This window comes from Lissotriton helveticus, chromosome 5_1, assembly GCF_964261635.1.
Source record: "Lissotriton helveticus chromosome 5_1, aLisHel1.1, whole genome shotgun sequence".
Lineage (NCBI taxonomy): Eukaryota > Metazoa > Chordata > Amphibia > Caudata > Salamandridae > Lissotriton > Lissotriton helveticus.
In genome coordinates this window covers 341,841,515-341,867,271 of record NC_136065.1, presented here as the reverse complement: position 1 = coordinate 341,867,271, position 25,757 = coordinate 341,841,515, and the positions used below count along the sequence as shown (strand labels likewise).

Sequence of the window (25,757 nt, the reverse complement as noted above, 5' to 3'; positions counted from 1 at the left end):
AATGCTCATAGGAGGAGAACATATATAATCATACATGCATGGAAAAAGTATTTAAAAAACTGCTGGTCACCATTTGTACAGAAATGTTGGTGACGAAAACATAGGGAGACATTTGACTGACAATGAACTCATCGATGTTGAAACATAAGGTGATTAATCAATAGAGAGGGGACCCATTCCCATTCCCATCACTTCCTTTCTCTCTCTCTCTCTCTCTACCACTAATTTGCAAGGGCAGCCTTCAGTGTTTTTATAGGATTCTCACCCACTAGTTACTAGTGCCATGCTTCGTCATAGAGTCTTTGTCAATCTACCTACAGTGTCTGGATAGGCTCGACCTTAAAAGTCGAGGGAGCTCTTTGATGATCTTTTTTAGGGGGGAATCCAGGAATAAAATTGTGTATGCTACCATAATATATTTTCATATGTGTCCCAAAATACTCTTCTTAGCCAAACATATTGCCTGAGACTCTAAAATATTCCCTGATACTTGACTCTAATATATTAAGTGTGATCATAAAATATATCCCAGCAGTGACAGCACTGCATCCTCCGGGACCCTTAACTGCCAGTGATCCCTTAAATATCACCTATTGTGACCAGAAAATATTCCTTGCGTGACCCCATCAAAGCACTGTCTGACACTAGAGTGCCTCTATGAGTGACATTAAAGTAAAGTAAAGTAAAGTCCACATTTGTAAAGCGCACAATCACCCGTAAGGGTCTCTAGGCGCTGGGGGCCGTCGGGAAGATTAAGCGAGCTATTGCCCAGAGTCACATGGTGCTGGGCTAACCTGCCGCCGGAGCCGGGGATCGAACCGTGGTCCCCAGATTCCAGCGTCAGTCGCCCTGGCCGCGGCGCCACACCTCTCCCTATTAACAGATGATTTGTCTTGAAAATACTCCTGGGACCATAAATATTTCCATATCTATATCTAAAATATCTTATGCAACCCCAAAATAACCCAGAATATGATTCCCAGTGCCCGTCCCTGATATTGCGCTCTGGCCTTCAGTATAACCGAAATGTGTTCCCCAACATCCACCATAAAAATAGCTTGCAGCATAACCCTCTAATATCACTCTGTGAGACCATACATGATAAAACGTTTACATCTGTGTGTCTGCATAACACCTTCATCACCCAGTGCAACTCTAAAAGATTCCCCTATGACCCTCAGGTATCTCACTCATTCTGCTCTCAAAAGTTCAACCACTCTAAAAAAATGCAATCTCCCTGGTATTGAGACCCAAACTACTTCTGCTGAGTCTTATTGTATATACTCACTGGGGTCTAATATTCTTACCTTCCTCTACATGCGCGGTTTTGCCTCAATATGTTGATAGAGGATATAAAATAATATTTTACAGAAGAAGTTTGGATCTCAGTACCAGGGACATTGTACCCTGTTTCCTTTCTTATGGCCGGGTTTTACTACGTCTCAGAGTATAATATAAATGATCCTATCCTGACAAATGATGTAACCCAGCTGGCCAACACCGCGCAGAAAGTGATCGACTATATTTCAACTATTGAGGTAGCCCCACCGATAAAGTGTGAATGAGGACTTCAATCTCATGTTTTTATTCATGTCATTACAGACAAGCTACAAAACTTTGGTTTTCCTTCAGTGTATGACATTTTTTACTTGTTTTCTGTTTTTGCAGACCAATATATGGTAAAGAGACAACCCAGATAGGGGATCCCTAGACTGGCACAGTAACACTACAACGTTTGGCCAACACCACTTAATGTCACCAAAATGTTTAATAGGAGTTAGATAAAATTCTTTACACAGTGTTAAACAGTTATAATTTCAAGAAATATCTGAGGAGATATGCTTCTTGGCTAACTAGCTTTCATGATAAGATCTGTGGGCAAAATCACAACAACCTATACAAGTTGATTTGAGAGATTCATGAAATCTTTTTATAGGAAATATGCTGTAGACATTCACTCACCCTCTCAAACAGGGTTTTGCCTAGTTGGCTTTGGATTAAGAACTGCCTGAATTTTATCATTTAAACTAAAAGTGGTGGACATAACACTATGAATACAGATCCACTGATTTTGGATCAGTATACCAGGGATGTAACTGGTTGACACTTAGTCCTTTGTAGTAGTGCTGGAGACGTGACCATCACGCTTGTGTTGAATAAAAATGAGAACACAGCCATAGGAAAACAAAAAGACACAGATGTGGTGTGCTAATAATTTGTCATATATGTGCATGTCATATCTGTGGACTTTGCCAATACTGGTATCTCGACGTAACACTAGTTCTCAGGTACAAGGTGCTGTGGGGCCTTTCTTCCAGTGGGCTAGAGCCATATATCAATACTACGACCTACAGCGGTAGCACAATTAAAATGAATGGAGCATGATTGTGCACAAACTATATACATGCGTGTGTCAACCCTGGTTAGCACAGCCATAAGTATGAACTCGGTTGAACTCGCATATACCTTCCTATGTAACTAAATTTGGTATTAGTCAGTATGCATCTGTGTTTCCTCTTTTTGTCTACCTATTTCACTCGTAAATATTTTCCAAGTTAGGCCTCGTCTGCAGATCAAAACACAATGCAGCATTTTGACCAAATGTAGTTTGTGTCCGATACTAGCCGCTAGCTAAGGAGTCCGCAATAGATGTAAATATTGTATATAGAGTTTCCTCCGGGATGAATATCAATACAATACCTGAGAAAAAAAGACTTCCTCTGGGTGTAAATTCAGATAAATAATTTGAAGTGTCACACCTTTATAGCAGGGATGCCCTATTTCTACACGGTATTTGGTCACTCCCATTTATTTATAAAGGGTGTAATAAGCTTGGAATAACGCATCACACTGCGCTGATGAGAAATACAGTACATTTTGTCAACATACCCCCCTGTAGATGGAATCACCATCTCAGGAATTATAACAATTGTTACGTATGATTCTTATAGAGAACCTCAATCGTTTATTTCAGTTTCTGAATCTCATAACCCATTGTTGTGGCATACCAACAGTTGATAAAATTCATAACCCACTGTTGCTAAGTAATAAAGGCCTCTGAGAGCTTGTCAGCGCAGCTCTGCTTGTCTGCTTTCATTGAAAGCAGAAAGCACAGCTGCAGGAGGGGAAAGGAAGGCATGGAAGGTGGTGGGGATTGGTCAATGATGGGAGGAAAGGTATTTTTTTAACTTCTGGGACAGAGATACATAACAGAGTCTGTGTTATGTAAGGCTTCCTTATTACACCACTGCCAGTGTAATAGGTGAAAGCAAGGGCATATGATTTTGGGGGCCATACATAACGCACAATTATAAATGGATAAAAGTGAATTACTGGAATGTTTCCCACCTCTGGGTTCTGTGTGACCTCATAGATAACTCAAGCTTTGCTCTTGTGGTGTCACTCACAACCCCTCTGTAAAAAACAATCCCATAATTCACTGTTACCCATCTATAATTCTATGTTTAAAGTTTATTACTGATTTTTCCAATGCATGTACCAGAACATTATAGATGGAAGATTAATACAAATATAAGAGAGAAAATATTAGGCATATAAACAATATAGGGCTTCTGGATTAGATCTTGTGTATAGGATTGCCAATGATCCATGTTGTGTATGCTGACATCTTCAATATTTGTTTCAGTGTATGAAATCTCATTTCCAGGTTGGTGCTGGATCTAGGCTTTTCATATATAGCTTGTAAGTGAATTGACAAACAAGAAACAGTAAAGTCTCCTTAGTTAGTTATGCACTATCCCTTCTACAGTTCATTTATCAAGTGGCAACATCGATTTCTTTCAGTATGTTTCACACATCACAACTCTCACCCTGCATTAATAATTATATTTCGAAGTTTTCCATTGCAAAGAGTATCGGCTTAGGCCTCATGCTGTCATTTCTTTGCTACTCTCTGCCAAGTAGTCAATTTTTAATTTTTAAGTTTCGCTGTCTGTTATCAAAAGATCTCTTTTGGGCTATACAAAAAACTCACAGTGGGCTTCATGACAGCTCATTGTTTATCATTGGTTGGCATTCTTGTCATTTTCTTTTGATCCTTCTTATGCGATGGCATTCCTTCCAATTCGTGTGTTTGTTCTTCCTCTCTGGCAGAACTTTTTTTTTAACCAACCTTTCGATTAGATGACTTGTAACCTAACACTGCTCACATTCAGAGAACTACTTTTTAAAATTGTCATTCAGCACTCAGCCAGACTGCACATGTTTTCTTACTCTCTCCCTCGTGTGATGCATTGCCCCTCAAATACCCACCATTGCACTCGCAATTTTGCCCCATTCCACCCAGCTTGTCTGTAAAAAAAAAGTAACTTGTATATTTATGCCGGAGTATGACTAAAGATCAGCCTTTAAGAATAGTTTTTATCTCCTGAATACTATATTTTACACAAAAGTACAGGCTTTGGCACACAATTGCTTTTATGGCGCTCACACATGGGCTTGGCTGCTGCTTTCACTCAGCTGGTATCTGAGGCATAAAGTGTAATTAGCATGACTGAAATGGATATATCGCTGTGGAGGTCCATAAATCTGCACCCAGGGCCACTGTAGAACACAATTGACTGGAGCATGTTACAGTTCTGAGTGCTATGGAATATAAATAATTTACAACAAGGGGTGGTGATGGACAGAGTCTCTGAATTAAGCAGAGTACTCTCACCCAGTCAAGAGATCAGGGCTAGATTCAACACCGTTTTTTAGCTCATTGCACCATCCCAGTTTCAGAACCTGGCTGTATGCAAATTAGTCTGTCCCTGGCCCAGTGCATCATGGGAACAGGGCAGACCAGACTACAAAAGCCAATTCTTACACTGGGAAGGAAACAAGCTTCCGGGGACCGGTTTCTGGCATTTCAGCCGTCTTCGGCCCGGCTTGCTTGAATCCTGATGGTGCAATGAGCAAGGGACTCACATCTGAGTATACCCTTCCACGCTTAGGGTGGACAAAATTATTTACAACAAGGGGTGGTGATGGACAGAGTCTCTGAATTAAGCAGAGTACTCTCACCCAGTCAAGAGATCAGGGCTAGATCCAACACCGTTTTTTAGCTCATTGCACCATCCCAGTTTCAGAACCTGGCTGTATGCAAATTAGTCTGTCCCTGGCCCAGTGCATCATGGGAACAGGGCAGACCAGACTACAAAAGCCAATTCTTACACTGGGAAGGAAACAAGCTTCCGGGGACCGGTTTCTGGCATTTCAGCCGTCTTCGGCCCGGCTTGCTTGAATCCTGATGGTGCAATGAGTAAGGGACTCACATCTGAGTATACCCTTCCACGCTTAGGGTGGACAAAATTATTTACAACAAGGGGTGGTGATGGACAGAGTCTCTGAATTAAGCAGAGTACTCTCACCCAGTCAAGAGATCAGGGCTAGATCCAACACTGTTTTTTAGCTCATTGCACCATCCCAGTTTCAGAACCTGGCTGTATGCAATTTAGTCTGTCCCTGGCCCAGTGCAACATGGGAACAGGGCAGACCAGACTACAAAAGCCAATTCTAGCCAGGTTCTGAGCTGGGATGGGGCAGTGAGCTAAATAACGGTGATGGATCAAGCCCTGATCTTTGGACTGGGTAAGAGTGGTCTGCTTAATTCAGACACTCTGTTCATCACCACCCCCTTTTCTGAATCGTTTTTGGCCACTACAGGTGTGGCAGGGTATACTCAGACATGAGTCCCTTGCTCACTGCTCCATCAGGATTCAAGCAAGCCGGGCTGACGAGGCTGAAATGCCAGAAACCGGTCCCCGGTAGCTTGTCTCCTTTCTGGTGAAGAATTGGCTTGGTAGTTTGGTCTTCCCTGTTCCCATGATGCACTGGGCCAGGGACAGACTAATTTGCATATAGCCAGGTTCTGAGCTGGGATGGGGCAGTGAGCTAAATAACGGTGATGGATCAAGCCCTGATCTTTGGACTGGGTAAAAGTGGTCTGCTTAATTCAGACACTCTGTTCATCACCACCCCCTTTTCTGAATCGTTTTTGGCCACTACAGGTGTGGCAGGGTATACTCAGACATGAGTCCCTTGCTCACTGCTCCATCAGGATTCAAGCAAGCTGGGCCGACGAGGCTGAAATGCCAGAAACCGGTCCCCGGTAGCTTGTCTCCTTTCTGGTGAAGAATTGGCTTGGTAGTTTGGTCTGCCCTGTTCCCATGATGCACTGGGCCAGGGACAGACTAATTTGCATATAGCCAGGTTCTGAGCTGGGATGGGGCAGTGAGCTAAATAACGGTGATGGATCAAGCCCTGATCTTTGGACTGGGTAAGAGTGGTCAGCTTAATTCAGACACTCTGTTCATCACCACCCCCTTTTCTGAATCGTTTTTGGCCACTACAGGTGTGGCAGGGTATACTCAGACATGAGTCCCTTGCTCACTGCTCCATCAGGATTCAAGCAAGCCGGGCCGACGAGGCTGAAATGCCAGAAACCGGTCCCCGGTAGCTTGTCTCCTTTCTGGTGAAGAATTGGCTTGGTAGTTTGGTCTGCCCTGTTCCCATGATGCACTGGGCCAGGGACAGACTAATTTGCATATAGCCAGGTTCTGAGCTGGGATGGGGCAGTGAGTTAAATAACGGTGATGGATCAAGCCCTGATCTTTGGACTGGGTAAGAGTGGTCTGCTTAATTCAGACACTCTGTTCATCACCACCCCCTTTTCTGAATGGAATATAAATAAGGCCTTGGCAAGTAGTTTCCTTTAAATTCTTAAACTTCTTTATATTTTTTTTATTCTGTTTCCTTGAGTGAAAAATATTTGAAAAGGAACCATGGCATTTATGAAGACTGAAAATAATCAATTTAGTATAGAGTTTAGAGATATCTCAAACTACGTGTTGACTTTTCCTCCAGTATTCTGAAATGTGTTCATTTATTTCGCTTAAAGCAATGCTTCACAAACAAGCATTGACAAAGTCACTAACTTGCCACGCACATTTATAAGGGCGCAACCTACTGGCTTTATTATTATTTAACTTGTAAAGCACCCAAATCATCCCCAGAGGGGTATCTCCGCGCTACGGAGGTGCTGCAGTAAGGTGGAGAAAAGGAATTCAAAAGAGCTCAGTTTTAAGGAGCGTACGGAATAATGAATAGTCTATTTCTGGAGGTGGCTGGAGAGTTGGTTCCCGTAGGAGGGGGCTAAATAATGGAATGCGTTACCACCTATGCGGGATTTCTTAACACGAGGCACCAGTAGCAGTGACTTAGAGCCTGAACGGAGTGTTCTAGGAGGCTGATAATGGGGTGAGTCAATCTGCTAAATAGCTAGGGCTGTTGCCGTTTAGTGTTTTGTTTAAATCTACTATTCTGTTTCGAATTGCACTGAACAGATATAATTCCTTTTAGTAAATAAATATGTTTAGCATGTATATTATTATTTTATAGCCTGTGCACATAATGAGGTAAGCATTGGCATCTAATAACTGTTTTGTCACCGGACTCAATGGTGCTTATTTTATCAACCTTGGAAATCAAATCAAAAGGCTCAAATATGCAGCAAAAAAACATGAAACATGCACTCACCTATCATGCTAGCTCACAAATTACTTCAACGTGCACACCTTTAAAGTAATGAGAACGAAAACACATTGTCTTATGCTGATAGATTTGTACTTTTGTAAACAACAGAACATGGCCAAATACCCTCCATATTAAATGTACTAATAATTTATCAAGTATGTAGGAAATTGGTAATTTATTCAGTCAGCCTCAAAGACACGTAATGAAACCTTCTGCAAAGGACAGAAGAAACTATCACAGTAGATTGAAATGTTTAATACCTTTTTTAAGCATGTTGATGAAGGTTCCAAAAGTGAAAAAATATACAGATGGAATAAACATGTCAGCATTGCAATGCCCCAATCTGTCTGCAATAGGATGACGAAGTTAACAAGAGGGAATACATATAGAACACAGCAAGACAAAAGTAAATAAAATGAGAAATAACCTCAGTTGCTAAAGGTTGCAGTTATTCATGTTTACGGTAAAAATGAAAGATATTTGGAAGTTATATTCTGGAACTGTAGAGGGATATTTAATGTCCGAGACTGGTGATATGTTATGTTCATGCTGGTGATATGTACGGTGAGAGCAAATGGTACTTTATGGTCACTATGGATAACAGCAGCACACTGAAGGTAAATATCACTAAACTAGAAGATATTTAGGGAGCTATCTTTTCAGAGATAATACTGGAGAAATTCTAGCTCACATTAGGCGAAATATAAGACTTACATTTAAGAGTCACATATAAGACATTTAGAGGTAGAAGGTGTGCCATTTCCTTGTGGTTGTTGTGCGGTGCATAAATAGAAGTGAAAAGTGTGTTACTTTAAACCACACTCACAGAAATAGAGTCATGCTACCAGTCACGATGGGATTTAAAAAGACGATATTTTACAGATGTACAATATATTTTAGAGTCACATTGGTGGACATTTTAGGCCCACACAATAATATATTGAGGTAACAAGAGTATATTTCAGGGGCTCACCAGATTAGCATTTAGGTTATAAACGGCGTATTTTAAGATCATAATGGGTGGGGACATTGGAGTCAAGCAGGAGATATCAGAGGCTCGCGCTGCGCGACATTTTATGGTCACACAAGAAACTGTTGGGCATTACACAGGGTATTTTAAGGAAACTTGTAGGATATTCAGGAATCAAATTAGAGGATGTTTTATTATTGAGATCGAACAATATTTCCAAGTCAAACGATATAATATTTCACTGTCACTTTTGCCATTTTAGGATCAGGGGACATTATATTAGATTTACATTGTGTGCTACTTTGGAGTCAGAAAGATACTTCAGAGACACTCAGTAGAGTTTACTATCAGACTGTTACACAATATACTGTATCCTGTATCCCTTCTTATGGCTGGGATTCACTACATTTGCCCACATTGCAGGTTTGAGAGCTGGATAAGGATGCACTTGGTCTCAGGGGCCCACTCGGAGGACGTGAATATGTGTTGAGAAGTATACTGCCTGTGAGTTGGGTGCAGTCAGGCTTGGCTACGAGTGCATGCTCCTTGTGATTTACCATATTGATAGATCAAGTGATCTGTTTTGTAAAATAAAGTGTGAGTACAGTATGTGCAATGCACTCTCCCCTTTAAAATAATGTAATTTGAATGTATTTTGCATTTCTAAAGTGTAATGTATCATTTACGTGTTTTGTCTCTTTGTGAAAGTTAAGCACATACTAAATGCAGGCAGCCTTTACAACCAAAAGTGGTGTTTATCTTTAAGGCCACCACAACACTTAGTGCCACTGGGATTTGTCTTGGAGTTTAACTAAGTTTTGTTCTCTTAGGCAGCTTATGAATTTCCCTAATGGAGGAAACGGTGGAGCAGAATGTGACGGAGAGAAGTGTTGCCTCATCTGTACAGGGAGAAAAGAACATGCCTGACCATTGGAGTGATGAAAGCATTGAAGGTGAGGCAAGTGCTCCGTGCCTGTCAGTTGACTCAAGACAGATGAGATGAGTAATAATACTGAGCACTAAACACATTTTTAGTTCGAATTATGCACTCAGTTAATCCAATTGAAACACAGTCTGTGACCTGAAATGCATTGGGTTGTTCGTTAACGAAATATGAAGAACGATACGACCATAGTATCATTGGGGGTGGGGAATACAAATAAAATAAATTGACTTACCTGCCACTCCTGCTGAAGCTGCCGGTCGCCTCATGGCTCCTCTCGTGATTGAAAGCACAGGCTCCCCACCCAATCCAGACACCTCTCCCACACTATGAGAGCTTTGCGGTTTTGAGTACAATTATAAATAAAATAATAATGTTTATGTTAAAAAATACTTCTAAAGCGCACATCCACCATACGGTTTCATGGCGCTAGACTCTAAGGGACACTACCGCTAAATGATTCAATCATACACCTGGCGGAAAAAACAGGTGTTTAGGAGTTTCCTGAATTGAGAGTAAGATGTCAACGATCTGATGTCCTGAGGGAGAGAGTTCCAAAACTGAGGGGCCAAGACCCCGAATCTTAGTCCCCCCAGTTTCTTGTGTTTTAAAGATGGAATAGCCAGAAGGTTAAGATGGGAAGACCTGAGATCCTGAGAAGGTAGGTATCGCTGAACCCAAGAAGATACAAACAATGGGCATTTGCCATGAAGTGCTTTAAAGATTTACATCCCACCTTAAATGCGCTACGTTTTTCTACTGGGAGCCAGTGTAGTCTTTTCATCAACGGGGTGCCATGGTGCTATTTAGGCTGGTTATAGGTTAGTCTGTCCGCCTGGTTTTGCACCAGTTCTAGTCTTTTTGATTGGTATGCTGGTATACCAAAGTAAAGCGAATTGGCCTAGTCAATATGAGAAATGACTAAGGCCGATACTACTTGGATTTGGGCTTCCCTGGTAAGGAATCTGCTAATCTTCATGATATTGCTGATCTTCCTGATAATAACATCGTATTAATATCATTTTATTTATCTGCTGTCTCTGAGAAGTGGAGCTACGCTCCTCCACCATTACAAAGGAGCCACTACTGCCCCCTCTTTCTTTAAGTTTGGACTCTGGGGAGGTACTGAAGTTGAACAGTCAAGGCTTCCTTTTGAAGGCTGGTGTGGGGGATGTACGTCATGACAACGCAGGCTTTTACACCGCACTGCCATTACGACGCATCCATTACGACTTGCGCTGTAGGCGCTGGATTTTTGAATAGTATGATTTACTATTCCAACTCCACCCTGCGCAACAGTAGGGAAGGTGTTGGAATAGTAAATCTACTATTCCTTAGTATCTAGCGCCATCCAGCGCAAGTCGTTGTAACTACTTGCCGTGTGATGGCAGCACGGTGTAAAACCCGCGTTGTCATGGCTGTCTCCTGGTGTGGGGCAGAATGTATAGTACGCCTAGCACATTTCTCACTCTCAATAAACATAAGTCTAAGTAGAATTTTTCTTTTAAGTAAAACACATACATCTTTATTTATAGTTAGAAAACATGTTCAGTAACTTTAATAAATTCTTTGGCACAATAAGTGTTCTGATACTTCCTCTCTGATGAGTTCAAGTACTGTAAATACCAGCATCATATATTAGGTTTCTGAAATACATAGTTTTTAACTGCAAAGAATGACACAATTTGTGAATTGTGAATGTGAAAAAAATTCAAAAGATCATAATGCTTAGCATTTTGTCACGCCTGAAAATACTTATGGCATCACATGAATATGCACTGACTCCTTCATTTTATTCCTACTTGGATAATCGTTTGCCCTTCTTGCAGTATAACGTGAAATCATTTTACTCTTTGTATGCTTTTTTCCTAAACACATTTTATTAACTTTTAAGTATTAATGACATATAATTTGTATCGGAGCACTTGTGTTCAACAGTAACATTACATTAGTTAACCCTTTATTATTTTCAGCAGAAAGTCCCATAGGTGATTGACTTCATTTTACGCATGCTCATTACTTAGACCAGATGGTTCATCTTTCATGACTGGTCCATTTTCTTTCATGGTACCTCATGCCCGTTCATCCTCGGCAATAACCCATTAAACTCTTCAGCAGTTCCTTAAAGGTTCACTCCTCAATTTTATTTTTCTCCTACCCCAAACTTTTTTTTAATGCACCCATGCCTAATATATCACTTTTTCGGTGAGCATGCACAAGTCCATATTCGTTTTCCAAGCCCCCCTGTAGGTGCCACTTATTTTCCCCAATATTGGCCAACGCCCCTCATGGCAGCCATTAGTTCTCCTCAGTATCAGCCCTGGAAAGTTTTTCTCCCTGTGCCCTGGTGATTTGATTCGTACCCCCACATGCATCAACGTTTTTTGCATTCGCAAACGGTGCGATTCGGAAAAATCGGCCGTTTGCGAATGCAAAATCCGTTTTTGGGATGCATCAAACTGTTGTGCATAATTCGCTATTTTTAGCATTTCTAATAATTGCGAATGCATTTAAGGAATCGCATTTGTGCGATTCCTTAAATGCAATGCATCATTTTTTTAAAAATAGCGAATTTGAAAATTGGAAGTGCAAATTAACACGAGGTTGACCCTCGTGTTAATTTGCGAAAATTGTTAAAAAAGCAAAAAAATGCATTTTTAAAACTTGCATGTTACAGACACACATGTCCATAGGACATGTGTGTGTGAAACATCCACTTAAAAATACATTTCAGGGGTGCAGGGGGGGGGCACCCATGGAATGCATGAAGATTTTGCCAATTCTAAATTGCGAATTCGCACTTTCCATTGATTCCTATGGGCCTTTTGGGCCATAGGAATCAATGGGAAATGCGAATTACCAAATTAGAAGTCGCATAATATTAGTGATTCGGTAAAAAATGCGAATTTTACCGAATCGCTAATATTATTAGAAATTAATCATGCATCCCGTTTTGCGAATTCTAAATTGCGTTTCCCTATTTTTCGCAATTTAGTATTCGCAAACGGCCGGGATGATGCATGTGGGGGTTCATCTTTGTCCAGAAAGTGTCCAATAAGAGTTCCAGTTTGAATGCACTCTCTGAGCCAGCTGTCCTCTCCTGACCTTCCTAATTTCATTAGATGATCCCCGGTGCAGTGTGTGCGATGCCAGCGCTTTAATTGGACAAGTCTAAAACCAGCCCTAATTGCCACTTCCTATGGTTGTCTGCAGCCTTCAGTCCAGTCTTCCTCATCCAGTATGCCTGTGTCTCGCTCTCATTTAACTTTTAGTGTTGTGAGCTCTCCCTTGGTATTACTAAGCAGGATTATGTATATTTGGGATAAGGCACGTCTGTGAAAGTAGCAGCAATTTCTATATTGTTAGAAATGGTGAACTCTTGTTAGCAGAGGTAGGTACCATTGTCCAAATAGGGACCCTTGCTTCTAGTCAGGTTGAGGGGGATACACACCTTAGATAACCCCTGCTCACCCCCTGGTAACTTGGCACAAGCAGACAGACTTATCCCAAAGGCAATGTGTAAAGTATTTGTACTCAAAACACACAGTAATACAGTGATAACACCACACCAGTTAAGAAAAATAAAGTAGCTCTATCTAAACTCAACAAGACCAAAACGACAAAATCTAACATACATGTAATAAAAATATGACTTTGAAAAGGTTTCAAGCAACTTGGTCCATAGAAAACTATGGACGTGTGATTCTATACAAAGTACCTGTAGATGCGTCAAAATTCACAAGGCCTAACAGCTGCAGAGAGGGGAAGTGTCGAGAAACAATGAGATGCGTCAGGTCCTGAGTCCTTGGGCAGGCAATGCAACAGTTCTGCTGCACGCAAGAGAAGTGATGCATCGAATCCAGACTGTAGGGGGAAGTGATGCGTCGACTCCAAGACGATTCTGGTCTGCGGGTGATGCTTCGGGAAAACTTGCCGCACAGGTGCGATGAGTGGAAATCCGGGATGTGCTGGCGATCGATGCAGCAAGCGGCTCTGCATCGCTTTCTTCATCTGCAATCCCACGATGCGTCGGTTGTTGCAGTTGCAGGCGTCGCTTAGTCTCTGCAGCGGCGCTGCAATGGTGCGTGGAAATTCTTCTCGCACAGTGGTGCTGCATCAGAAAAACAGCCGCAAGAATGGCTATGTGTCGATTTCTTCAGGTTCTTCCAGCTCTCAACAGCAGGAACAACCTCCAGAGGCCCAGAACTGGAATGGGCATCTCCTGGCAGGTCAGAACTCCCAACAGCAGTATTCAGGAAAGCTGGGGGTGAAGTCTTTGTGTCCCTGAGACTTCAGAACAGGAGGCCAGCACACAGAGGCCCTTGGAGATTTTTTTCAAGCAGGTTCACAGCAAAGTTCCAGTCTTTGTCCTTTCCTTGGCAGAAACAGCAACTGCAGGCCAACCCCATACAGCACACAGCAAAGGGGCAGTACTCCTCCTCACAGCTTTTCAGCTCTTCTCCTTGGCAAAGGTTCGGCTTGAGTCCAGAAGTGATCAAAAGTTCTGGGGTTTAAGGTCTACTACTTATACACCATTTTGTCTTTGTTTTCTTTGCGCAAGGGACTCTGAGCCCAATCCAAACCAGTTCTGTCCTCACAGGTGCAGTATGACCACAGGGGGTGGAGACAACATTGTGCAAAGGAGACACGCCCTATTCAGGTGCAAGGAAAACTCCTACCACTACTCTAAATGCAGCCAAGATCTATTCAGGTCAGCTCTGAGTCATCCAGGAAGGGCCAGGCACACCTGAACCCCCCCACCACATCCCCCCAGTGGCTATCTACAGTAAATGCACATTCCCAGGCCCATCACTCCAAAATCAGACAGTCAATCCACAAACAGGCAGAGTCACACAGAATGGTTAAACAAGAAAATGCCTACTTTCTAAAAGTGCATTTCAAACACACAATTTAAAAATCTCTTTACTAAAAGATGCATTATTAAATTCTGAGTTCAGAAAGCCTAAACTTTATTTCTCTATCTTGTTCGAATCGGAAATTATTCTTGTAAGATGTTACAAAGTATTTCCCATTCAATCCCATTGGACAGATAGCCTTTCAACAGTGAAAAACGAAATTGGCCACATTTCACTATTGGGACATGTCACACACACCAGTACACATCCTACCTTTCATATACACTACACCCTGCCCACGTGGGTACCTTGGGCCTACCATAGGGGTATCTTACATGTAAGAAAAGGGACGGTTAGGCCCAGGGAAGGGGGTGCACTTGTCAGGTCCACATGCAGTTAAAACTGCGCACAGACACTGCAGTGGAAGGTCTGAGATACATTTTCAGGGCTACTCATGTGGGTGGCACAATACGTGCTGCAGGCCCACTAGAAGCATTTGATTTACAGGCCCTGGCACACTCAGTGCATTTTACTAGGGACTTACCAGTAAATCAAATATGTCAATCGCGGAGAACCAATTGTAATAACAATTTACTCGGGGAGCACTTGCACTTTGACACTGATCAGCAGTGGCAAAGTGCCCAAAACATCTAAGCCAGCAAAAACGAAATCCAGCACAGCATGAAAAATACAGGTGGTAAAGGCAAAAAGTCAGGGGAAACCACACCAAAGATGCCAAGTCTAACATATATTCTATATTCAATGGGGTATTCCTCCTGTGTTTCTGGTAGTAATGGAGTGTCTTTCTAAAAAGGATTTCTAAGCAGTATATGTGATAAGTTGGCCTGGCATATGCTGTCCACTATTCTAGTGGGCACCTTGCACCAGTCCAAACGACCCTTATTAATGGTAGGTTTAAAGACAACCTATATAGAAAGCTATCCTAGTGGTAGCTGTGGAGAGCAGCCTTCAGGCTAACTCTTGAAGGAACGTAAAGCAGCTTGTTTTACCAGTCTATAATCTCATGAATGACCAAATGAAAGGAGAACCACACCAGGTATATGTATAAAATATATGTATTTATTCTAAACACATCCCTCTAGTCTCTTTATGAGGCTAGAGCAGTGGTCTTCAAACTTTTTGATGTTGAGACCCCCTTGTCAAACCTTTTTAGGCATAAGGACCCCCTCTGACAACGTTTTCTAGAAACTGGTTCTCCTCATCATCAACATCTATTGACAACCATAAATGCCCCTGTTAGACCTGGCATCCTTTGGCATGTTTCCCGTATTTTTTTCCTTTCTGACCTTCTTATGAAATACGGTGATTCCAGTCCTTTTTCCATCAGAAATTGCTGCCTAGCACCAACGTGGCATGATTGTTTTTGTACGGGAAGAGGCACCTTCCTTCAACAAAGCAATCCTGAGGGGCGTTTCCCTATTTCTATGTGAGCTGCAGAATGCAGCACACATGGAAAGATGAAAAAACGAGGAGAAATGAAAAAAATTCTTCTCGTTACGCTTCTATCGGAGAGGCATCAGTTTTTGGAGCTGCCCCAGGTTTACGTGATTTTGTAAATAGGGGGCAGCATCAACATCCATGGGCTTTGCGTGGGAACCCCACCCAAAGCCCATGGAACACCTCCTTGATGCAGAGTACGACAACGCAGTGACTTGCGCTGCTATGTCTTACTCCCTATCTATGAGGCAATGCAAAGCCATGCAGGGCGATTTTGCACTGCCTCATAGGTATGGTTGAGATGCTTGCGCCGCTGAAGCATAAAAAAAAGTGATGCTTTGGCGATGCAAGTCTCTCACACTTCAGCCCAAAATATTCTGTACCTTTTTCAGGTCTTCACCTTCAGGTATCTACATATGAAATAATGGGCAGCGTAAATCAAAAATAAATATAAAAAAGTTATTGCTCAGTGGGAAATGCACTCTAGTACATTATAACATTTCTAATAGTTAATTTACTGCAAAGGTCTGTGTGTAACCAGAGAACCATAGAATTAAATTTGATTGGTGCAGTGGAGAATAGTGATGTGTATTTTTAATGGTATGAAGTCACAGCCTGTGACAGAAAGCACTGTAAATATGTAAGTACATTTTTTATACTTGCATTACACACTGGGTAAGATAGAATGCTGCAAAACGTGCAAATAGTTTTAAGATAAAATGGTGCTTTCGAAATGTAGGTTTTAATAATCCCAGAGTGTATGTTATGCAGTTTTCTTTTTTTATATAACTGTCCCTTCAACACCGCTTTAGGGGCACTAAGGGCTGTGTAAATGCATTAAAATTAAAAGTAAGAACTTCCCAGCCCAGTTGTTAACTCTTTGCACTTCCATTAAAAAAAACACAACTTCGTTTTCACAAAGAAACAGAACTGCTCCCAAGCATCCTTTACACTTGCAGATTAACTGATAAGGCGCGTTTGCCTTTCATTCAGGCAAGCAGCAGATAACGATCTCAATTAGCGATCCCAGCTGTCTTTTTGAAGGGACAAGTAAGGGCTGGGGAATCAGCAACCCCCTTCCTAAAACTCCACGATCTCCCTGGGGGCCGTGCCCCAAGTTTGAAGACGTCAGGACTAGAGGCAAAAGTACATTCAGTAAACTTATTTAGCACACAGTAAATTAGCAAAATATACGTTGAGCCCTAGGGGCGTACTAAACCATATATTAAGAAAGTGGTATAAGAACCATGACTGACATAGATACAAGGCCTAGATAGAGCCTTTAGAACCGCTGGGGCCACCAGGAACCACCCAAGGTAGTGACATGGGGGACACGTGCAGTGTCTAAACATAGCCACGAATCACCATTAACTTCCATGGGGAAAGTCACGGTTGAAATTTTAAAGATAATGGACACCTAGAAGAGGACTTGGAGCAAACCCCTTTAGAACTAGGCAGTTCTAGAGTCAATAAACATGGGAGCACCGAAGTACTCGAGTTACCTCACCCAGGGAAGCCGGGCGCATAGTTGTCTTTTGGTGTTGGGTTTTGTCATCGATTTCAATGACGATCTGCTGCAAAGTGCTGCTGGCGACCAAGTCAAAAGTGTCCGGAGGGATCCAAGCCTTGATCAAGGATGAGAAGAATCTGAAAGCAGAGGGGACAGAGTCTGGGTTACTTGCCAGTGCCCAGGAAGGCGATGAGCAGATGCCCACTGATGTCGGGCGATTTCAGGTCAAGAAGGTGAAGCTTCACTCTTCAGCCACGAGGACCAGGAGGCGTCGAGGACCACCAGGAGCTGGATTCAAACTGTCTCATGAAGGATGTCGAGTGCTGCCGTGTTGGTTTCCGGATTGGACCCAACAAGCCTTGGCAACAGCAACCCACGCATAAAGCAGATATTGGGTTCGGGCAGAGCAGCAAGGTCTGAGGGATTCACCACTTGGTGTGGAGTCAGGGCACGTCTGGAGCAACCAGGAAAGCCCAAGGAAAAGAAGAGTTACCTTCGTGGGGAACCACCAGTCGACGGACCAGGGATCGCGAAGGGGCCTCGAGCGGAAATGCTAGAAGCGGGCCCACGGAACACTCGCGGAGTGTAGGCCCACAATTTTGGGTGCAGATGGTGCTCGGGGCTTGGACTACAAGTAGCCCAATGCACAACTTCTGGAAAGCTCGGCAAGTCAATGCACTCGCAAATGTGTACGGTGTCCAGGAGTTCTGGTCCCACGTCACTCGTGAGGGCTGCGGGTCTCAGCTTTGCTGGGATCTCGTGTTGGCCTCTGAGAAGTCTGGAAGTCCGTGTCCTGAGTCGCAAATACTTCGGGATCCGGCGGGAGCCTTGGAAATGCAGACCAGCAAAATGCTTCTTTGGTTCCTGCTTGTGCAGGGAAGTCACTCCTTGACCCCAAGGGAGATTCTTCAGTCCTCTAGTCGATATAGTGTGTCAAATTTCCAGGAGTCAGCTTCAGAGTTTCGTCCAGGTATAATCTAAAGTCCTGTTGCCAGGAGTCCCTTACTTATACTCAAGAAAGGGGTTGGACACACTCTGGGAACCCACCTATGGGAGGTTCTAGGGAGGGGGAGGGTTACACCCCTTTCCCTTTGTCCAGTTTGTATCACACCTCGCCTCCCAGTTCTTCCCCTGCTCACCTCGCCCCCCAGTTCTTCCCCATCTCACCTCGCTCCACAGTACTTCCCCAGCTCAGAGGCTCCCCCTCTGAGCGGCGGAAGAACTGGTAGGTGAGGTATGACACAAATTGGAGTGAGTGTTTACTGTCCCCTATCCCCTAAAAACACTTATGTTTCAAGCAATTGAACGCAAATTACGCTTTTTCTGTGCTTGGACAACTTATATATCTAACTCTATAAAGCAGGCTCCAACCAGCAATATGAGTTGATTGATCCTGCTGAGCACCTCGATACCCAGGTATTTATTTTATTATTTTGTATTCTATTGTTTAATATTCCACAAACATGCTACATTCCAGCTAGGTCAGCATGATTTGAGGCACTGTAACTACAGAAAGGTGACAAAGAAAGCAAGGAATTCTAGAGAGCAGACATTAGTGGCAAGTGGAGCCTTCAGTGCACCCACCGAAGGCAATAAAATGATCTCTTTGCTGCATTTTCATGTAACTGTCTCATTGTAACGTAAGGGTACCAGTATCTATTCAAAGCGCAGTTTGCATCAGCATGGCCTAGCACTATACGGTGTCTATGGGTGCCTCAGCACACAATTTCAGGGTGTCACCTCAACCCGCAGTGTGAGGCGCATTGTTATTATTTGTTTTTATCTCGTTCCTCGTTGATGACTGCGTAATTTTTAGTCAGCTGTTGGTGAAGTTAATTTGGTGCCTGAGAGGTATCTCACATGAGGGGAGGGGGAGAAGGGGGAGGTACAAATAGTTTATGCACCTCTTTTGGTAGTAAAACTTCCTTTTTGACTGATGCAGAGGCGGTGCTGTGCTGATGCTGAGATGGTGCTGTGCTGATGCTGAGATGGTGCTGTGCTGATGTTAAGGTGATGCTGTGCTGGGGCTCAGGTGGTACAGCGTTGGTGCTGAGGTGGTGCTGTGCTGATGCTGAGTTGGTGCTGCACTGGAGGTGTTGCTCTGCTGATGCTGAGAAGGTGCTGTGCTGATGCTGAGATGGTGCTGCGCTGATGCTGAGGTGGTACTGAGTGATGCTGAGGTGGTGGTGTGCATGTGCGGAGGTGGTGCTCAGGTGGTGCTCAGGTGGTGCTGAGGTGGTTCTGAGTGATGCGGAGGTGGTGCTCAGTGAAGGTTGGTTGTGCTCACATGGTGCTGTGCTGGTGGTCAGGTGCTGCTGAGTGATGCTGAGTTGGTGTAGTACTGGTGCTGAGTTGATTCTGCACTGGTGTTCAGGTGGTGCTATGCTAATGCTGAAGTGGTGATGTGTTGGTGCTAAATTGCAACTGAGGTGGTGCTGCACTGGTGCTGAGGTGGTGCTGCGCTGATGCTGAGGTGGGGCTGCACTGGTGCTGAGTTGGTGCTGTGCTGGTGCACTGATGCAGCTCTAGCGATGACCAGACTCACAAGGCCAGAATCAGATATGAAGCCCCATTTCCCTGAAGTGCCTACTGAAGAACACAAATGGAATGGATCTTAGGATCCCTATGGCTATTCTGACCGCTTAGTAGAGTCCATGGCTGATGATACCTGGTACGTGGATTTGACGGAGGCCAGTGGGCTGAACACCACAGCAGATGCTGGCTTCTCTCTCCTTCCACAGTGGCTGTGGAGGAAGGGGGCTTCTTTTGTGATGGTGGTCAGGAGGGTGGCTGAGGTCCCAGAACTGACATTGTCCACAGTTGACAGAGGTGCTTCAGCCCGGGGTATCTTCCTCAGAACCCTTACTATCCTTTAACAAAGCCGTCACAGATGTCCTGTTCGAGGCCTTGCCCAAGCCCTGCACGGGCACTCCTATGTACAGTACCATTGTTCACCACCATTGCCCAACTCCCTGGGACCCAACCTTCCTCTCCCATGGACCCAGCCTTCCTCTCCCAGCACCCACCCCAGAGATCCTGGTGGTCCAGGCCCCAACCTTCTGGATAAATGCAGGCGTGTTCCCTATGGCATGTTCCATGAAGCGGGATACCTTCAGCAAGAGAATTTTCTGTTCCATTAGTCTAGCACTGCAGACCCTGCCTGCCTTTTGGGCCATTATTCCCAAGCAGTGTGGGATACAGTTGCGTAAGTGCTGCCGGTGGTCTTGGATGAGAACCAGACCATACTCTCCCAAACTATTGCTGCTCTTGTCAAGATGGTGAAGTTCACAATAAAATGCAGATTTCAATTCAATTGTGGCACTTCGATGCCAAGCCTGGCTGAGAAATACTGACTTTTCTGGGGATGTCCAGTCCTGCCTTACGGACATACCATTCGATGGGACTCGCATCTTCGACGACAAGGCAAATTCGGCTCTGGAAGTAATTAAGAATAGTAGGGCTATCACTAGGTTATTGGGGCTCACTATGGGTTCACCACAGCCGCACTCCACTTCCTGCCTCTACTGTGGCTACGGTAGTCACGTTCATTACACCCTACCACAATGGCCAGCAGGTATCACAGTCCTTTTGTCGCCATGGACACGACTCCCACAGACCTTGTGGGAACCAGAGCCAGCGGTTGAACCAATCCATCCCCCCCATGGCAGCCACAATTCAGAACCCTTCTTAGTTAGCCCTAATTACACCATGGGCACCTGGCTGGTGACAGAATTCGGTACCACCTGCAGCAATGGCGGAAATTAACTTCAGTGAGGCTGACTATGAGGCAGCTGGGTCGAATCACCTCCTGCATCCTTTGCTAGAATATGTCAATTGGCATACACAGGCTCTGCAGGGCCATTTGGAGATCCAGTGGGCACAGCATCAGGGGAATCTCTCCGAGCAGACAAAGCTAGCCGTCGATGCCTTGCGCATCATGAAAGGCGTCCCCATCTATGTCTGGTGCAAGGTCTCTTCAGAGATTGGGGAGAACCTTGGTTAGATCTATTTGCCACCGCCGAGAGCGTGCAAGGTCATCACTAATGCATGCTTGAGTTTCCAAGTGGCTCTTGCATTTCCTCTCGAGTGGAGCCCAGGACTCCTGTACTTCTTCCCGATGATATCACTTCTGTCCTGAGTTCTTAAGAAGTTCAAGGATGGCCAGGCCCATGCTATCTTATTTTCCCAGGACTGGGCAAGGAGAGTCTGGTATCACGAAATGCTGAGCATGAACATCTGTCCTCCGAACAGGCTGCCCCTTCGGCAAGATCTTCTGTTGTAACAGCTGGGCAGGGTACTGAATCCGAGCCTGCCCACTTTCCACCTACATGCATGCATATTGAGCGGCATTGAGAGTGTTCAACTTTCCTCCTGAAGTGTGTGATGTCATCTTGGCAGCCAGGCCTCTATCTACGAAAATTATTTATGCTTGCCATGCAACAAATTTGTGGACTGGTGGTTATCCAAATCTGTAGATCCTTAGTCCGTGCCCTTGTCTGAAGTTCTGCTATTTGCTCTATCCCTAGCCAGACAAGGCTGGATTTGGGCATATTTAAGGGGTGTCTTTCCACCATTTCACCTTCCTGTGGTGCCGAACCAACCTTCCCTGTACAAGTCACCTGTTGTGACTTATTTCTTTAAAGGTTTACAACACGTTTCCTCCTACGCCCTTCATTGTGCCCCAGTGGTGCCTGAATTTAGTACTCAACTTCCTCATGTGCTCACCTTTTGAGCTGATGCACAGCTGCCCTCTAAGACTGATGACCATCAAAACTCTCGCCTTGTGGCGATCACATCTGCCAGGAGGGCTAGTGAATTGCACGGGTGTTCCGTTAACACCCTACCACCTCCTTCTTCCCAGATAAACTGAGTCTTAGAACCCAAGCACCATTTCTACCAAAGGTGGCTATATCTTTTAACGTCGGGCAAACTCTGATGCAGCCTATTTTCTTTGCCCATCCCTCCATCCTACCAAGGAAGAAGAGAGACTCCACAGTCTGGACCCAAAAAGAGCACTGTCCTTGTATATCAATCACACCAAAGATTTCTGGGTGTATGATCAGCTTTTTGTAGGTTTTATGGATTGTCCTTTGGATTAAAATCTGCCATGCAATGGCTAAAAAGCAGCTCCCTGAGGGCTTAAGAGCTCATACTACCAGAGCTAATGCTGCAACCACTGCTTTGGCGAGAGAAGTCCCAGTTCTGGATATCTGTCAGGCAAACACTACTGCCTAGACAGTCAGGTCTGGTGTGACGGTCATTTTGCCCATCTGGTCCTCGAGGACGTCTTAGTGTAACACCGTCTGGGGATTGATTGCTTTGGAATCTATCCTAAGGTAAGGAATTTGTGCCTAGAAGTCTCTATCTGATAAACAAGTTACTTATCTTTGGTAAAGCCTTGTCTGGTAGATCCTCTATCTAGCCACAGATTTCTTACCACCCTCTTATCCCCCTTGTTCTGCGAACTGTAAGTTATTTACAATTGAAGCAGTTGTTCAGAGCCTCACTTGGCACACTAGTCGTTCCTGCTCAGCATGTCACTTCCATCACAGAAAATGCCATGCAGAGATGAATGAAGCCACCGACTGGCAGGCAGGGGGATTGCAAAAAAGATTCTGGATCCAGTCTGATGTATGGAGAATATTCTACAGTAAGGAATCTGTGGCAAGATAGAGTCTCAACCAGATAAGGTGTTACAGACAGTAAGTAACTTGTTCTTCCTTAGTTAAGCTCACCTCAAAGACATTTATGTATTTAATATTTTAGATTGGCTTTGATCAAATATGGAAAATATGTATTCTTTTACGTTTTATATATAATATGACTTTCAATAGTTTATATTTAATATATTCAATATGATACAAATTATCAACTTTTCCTCACATTCACGCAACAAATTAATTAATTTAAAATATGTTCATTCTTTGCAAATTTGATTTTTCATATCTTATTTATCCACATATCAAATTGCTGTGGTTCTGTAGTTTTTCAGTGCTGGGTTATGGCAGAACGAGCAGTTAATATAGCAATAAAAAGACATTTTCTTGAGTTTTTCTCCTTGATGCCTAGCTTCCTAGAGCATCCCCCCAAAAAGATTTATCTGGAATAATAGATGATTGCCAGTTAATATTGATGGCATTGAAAGTAGGATTCCAGGATTGTTGTTGTTAGGGTAATCAGGTAAACAACACATGGTTCCATGTGCCTATATTCCTACATTTCGGACAAAGATTAAAAGTATTCTCTTTAGGTACAAAACAAAAAAATCCGGGATACAGTAGAGGAACCATTGTGCACATAACTGAATTCTTTTAAAATGTACTCCTCTTAAGGCTTCATTGTTGTAGCATGAGTCCTCATTCCAGGTTACTTTGCTTATAACAGGATTAAATCTTGCTTTCCACTCTCCAAATATTGCATCTATTATTGCATCCTGTGTGTTATTGGTACAAGAAAGGTATTTTACCCATTCTTCAATCCCTGTGTAATTTACTTTGATGGCGTGTGATATATCTGTTTCTGTCTTTGGGAGGCTGTTACAATGTTACAATGTTGCCACAATTTGCATGTTAGAAAACCAGAACCATCCTTCCACAGATGTGATTGTATTACTTATTTGTGCCCATTAAATTAATTCACCCTCAGGGAACCTTTTACCTACTTTGCCCACGTTGAATTTGTTTTAGCAGTTTGTCTCTCATTGCCTAGAAATGTTTCTGCATGCAGATACGACATTTGCAAGTATCGGCTGATTTGCTTTTATCAAGTGTGTAGGCATTTTAGTCTCCGATATCTCACTAGTTTGGGATTACGGGTTTCCTTTTTTGGAACTATCAAAGCTGTAGGTTTAGGCTAAAGGATCAGATTGATATAGTCTTTTAAAAGGGCTTGCCCCTTTCAATCGATTTAAATGTGTAATAAAATACAACCGAACGTCGGAGTGCTAATCTCCCTTTTTGAGTGGGTAGGTAGGTTAAGGGGTGTATATTCATATTTATCAGTAATACGCTACCAATTATTATAATTGTAAGTTCTTCCATATGTCTGATAGTCCTTCAATTTTTGTTTTGATGGAGGGCTGTAGCTTAATTCATACTGGTCCTGGTAATGTTTGGAAATTCTTATGCGGAGATATCTTTTGTTTTTTTTATTGTAATTTTCTCGGATTGGACTTGGTAAGTCTTCCTTCTTATTGTGGTACAATAGTACCTCAGTTTTAGTTGGATCAATTTATTAGGATCCTAGCTCCGTGAATTCTGCTATTTTACCTAATCCTAGTTGTATATTATTCACTTGGGCTTGTAGTATCAACAACATGCCATCTGTATATAGTTTGACTCCAGGAACGGCAGGATAGCTTGATGCAAGATTCTTTTTTTTCTAATTGTAGTGGTCACAGGTTTAATAAATGCTGCATAAATAATAGGCAGCATCAGACAGTCCTGTTCGAGTGATGGTAAATTTACCTACCAGTTTATTATTAATCATTAAGTTTGACATATACAGCCTGATTCATGAAGCTAAATTGCACTCGCAAAGGGCCAGATTCTGAGAATCTGGCCCTTTGCGAGTGCGATTTTTGCATTTGGTATTCATCATCCCAAATGCAAAAATCGCTATTTAAGAATTTGCATATTTGCGAGGAATTGGATTTAAGGAATCTCTAATAGAGATTCCTTAAATGCAATTCATCAACCAAATAGAAATAGCGAAATCGCTATATTTGGTCTCAATTTACCACCAGGTCTGACTTGGTGGTAAATTGCGTAAATAGTGTAAAAAGCACTTTAGTGCATTTTTTTCTTTTGCATGTTACACACACACATGTCCTTTGGACATGTGTGTGCGCAACACCTGTTCAAATGTGCATTTAAGGGGTGCTACAGGGTGTCCTTTGGACACCCCTGGCACCCTTTAAATCGCTATCTGATTTGCGAGTAGCAAATTGCTATTCGCAAATAAGGGATACTCCCCATTCATTCCTATGGGCCTTTTGGCCCATAGGAATGAATGGGGAGTTATTCCTTTTTTTGCGAGTAGCAAATTGCTACTCGCAAATAGAGAACATGTAGGAATCGCTATTTATTTAGCAATTCCTACATGAATACCGTTTTGCGTGTCCTCAATAGCGAGTCGCTATGATTCGCTATTAGGGCCACGCAAAACGGCCCGTACATGAATCAGGCTGATAGTCTTTGTCAATTCGCTCAATTACTCTGGTTATCAGGGAGGGGGAACCCCATTCTTTTTAATACTTTAAGTAAGAATTCCCAGCATACAAGCTCAAAGGATTTTTGTTGCCTGAGCTAAAAAACGACTGTAATAATTTATGTAGGAGAACGTTAGTCAGTTGCTCCTGTTATAAAATGGTTGTTGGTTTATAAATGCCTCTGTGGTACATAAAATTATTCGTTGAGTTAAGACTTTGGTAAATATTTTGTAGTCTGTGTTTAAAAATGTAATGGATCCGTACGTATTGGGCTC

At 43.1% G+C, this 25,757-nt stretch overlaps 1 protein-coding gene across 1 annotated transcript in view; it reads left to right on the top strand.

Annotated features, from left to right (window-relative positions):
* The window catches only part of CFAP74 (cilia and flagella associated protein 74), a 1,328,338-nt gene that overhangs the window by 8,406 nt on the left and 1,294,175 nt on the right, over nucleotides 1-25,757 (top strand). Inside the window, exon 2 of the mRNA XM_078642456.1 lies at nucleotides 9,337-9,459. Coding sequence (XP_078498582.1) covers nucleotides 9,357-9,459 — 103 coding nt within the window. The 5' untranslated portion in view covers nucleotides 9,337-9,356. The remainder of the gene's footprint in view (nucleotides 1-9,336; nucleotides 9,460-25,757) is intronic.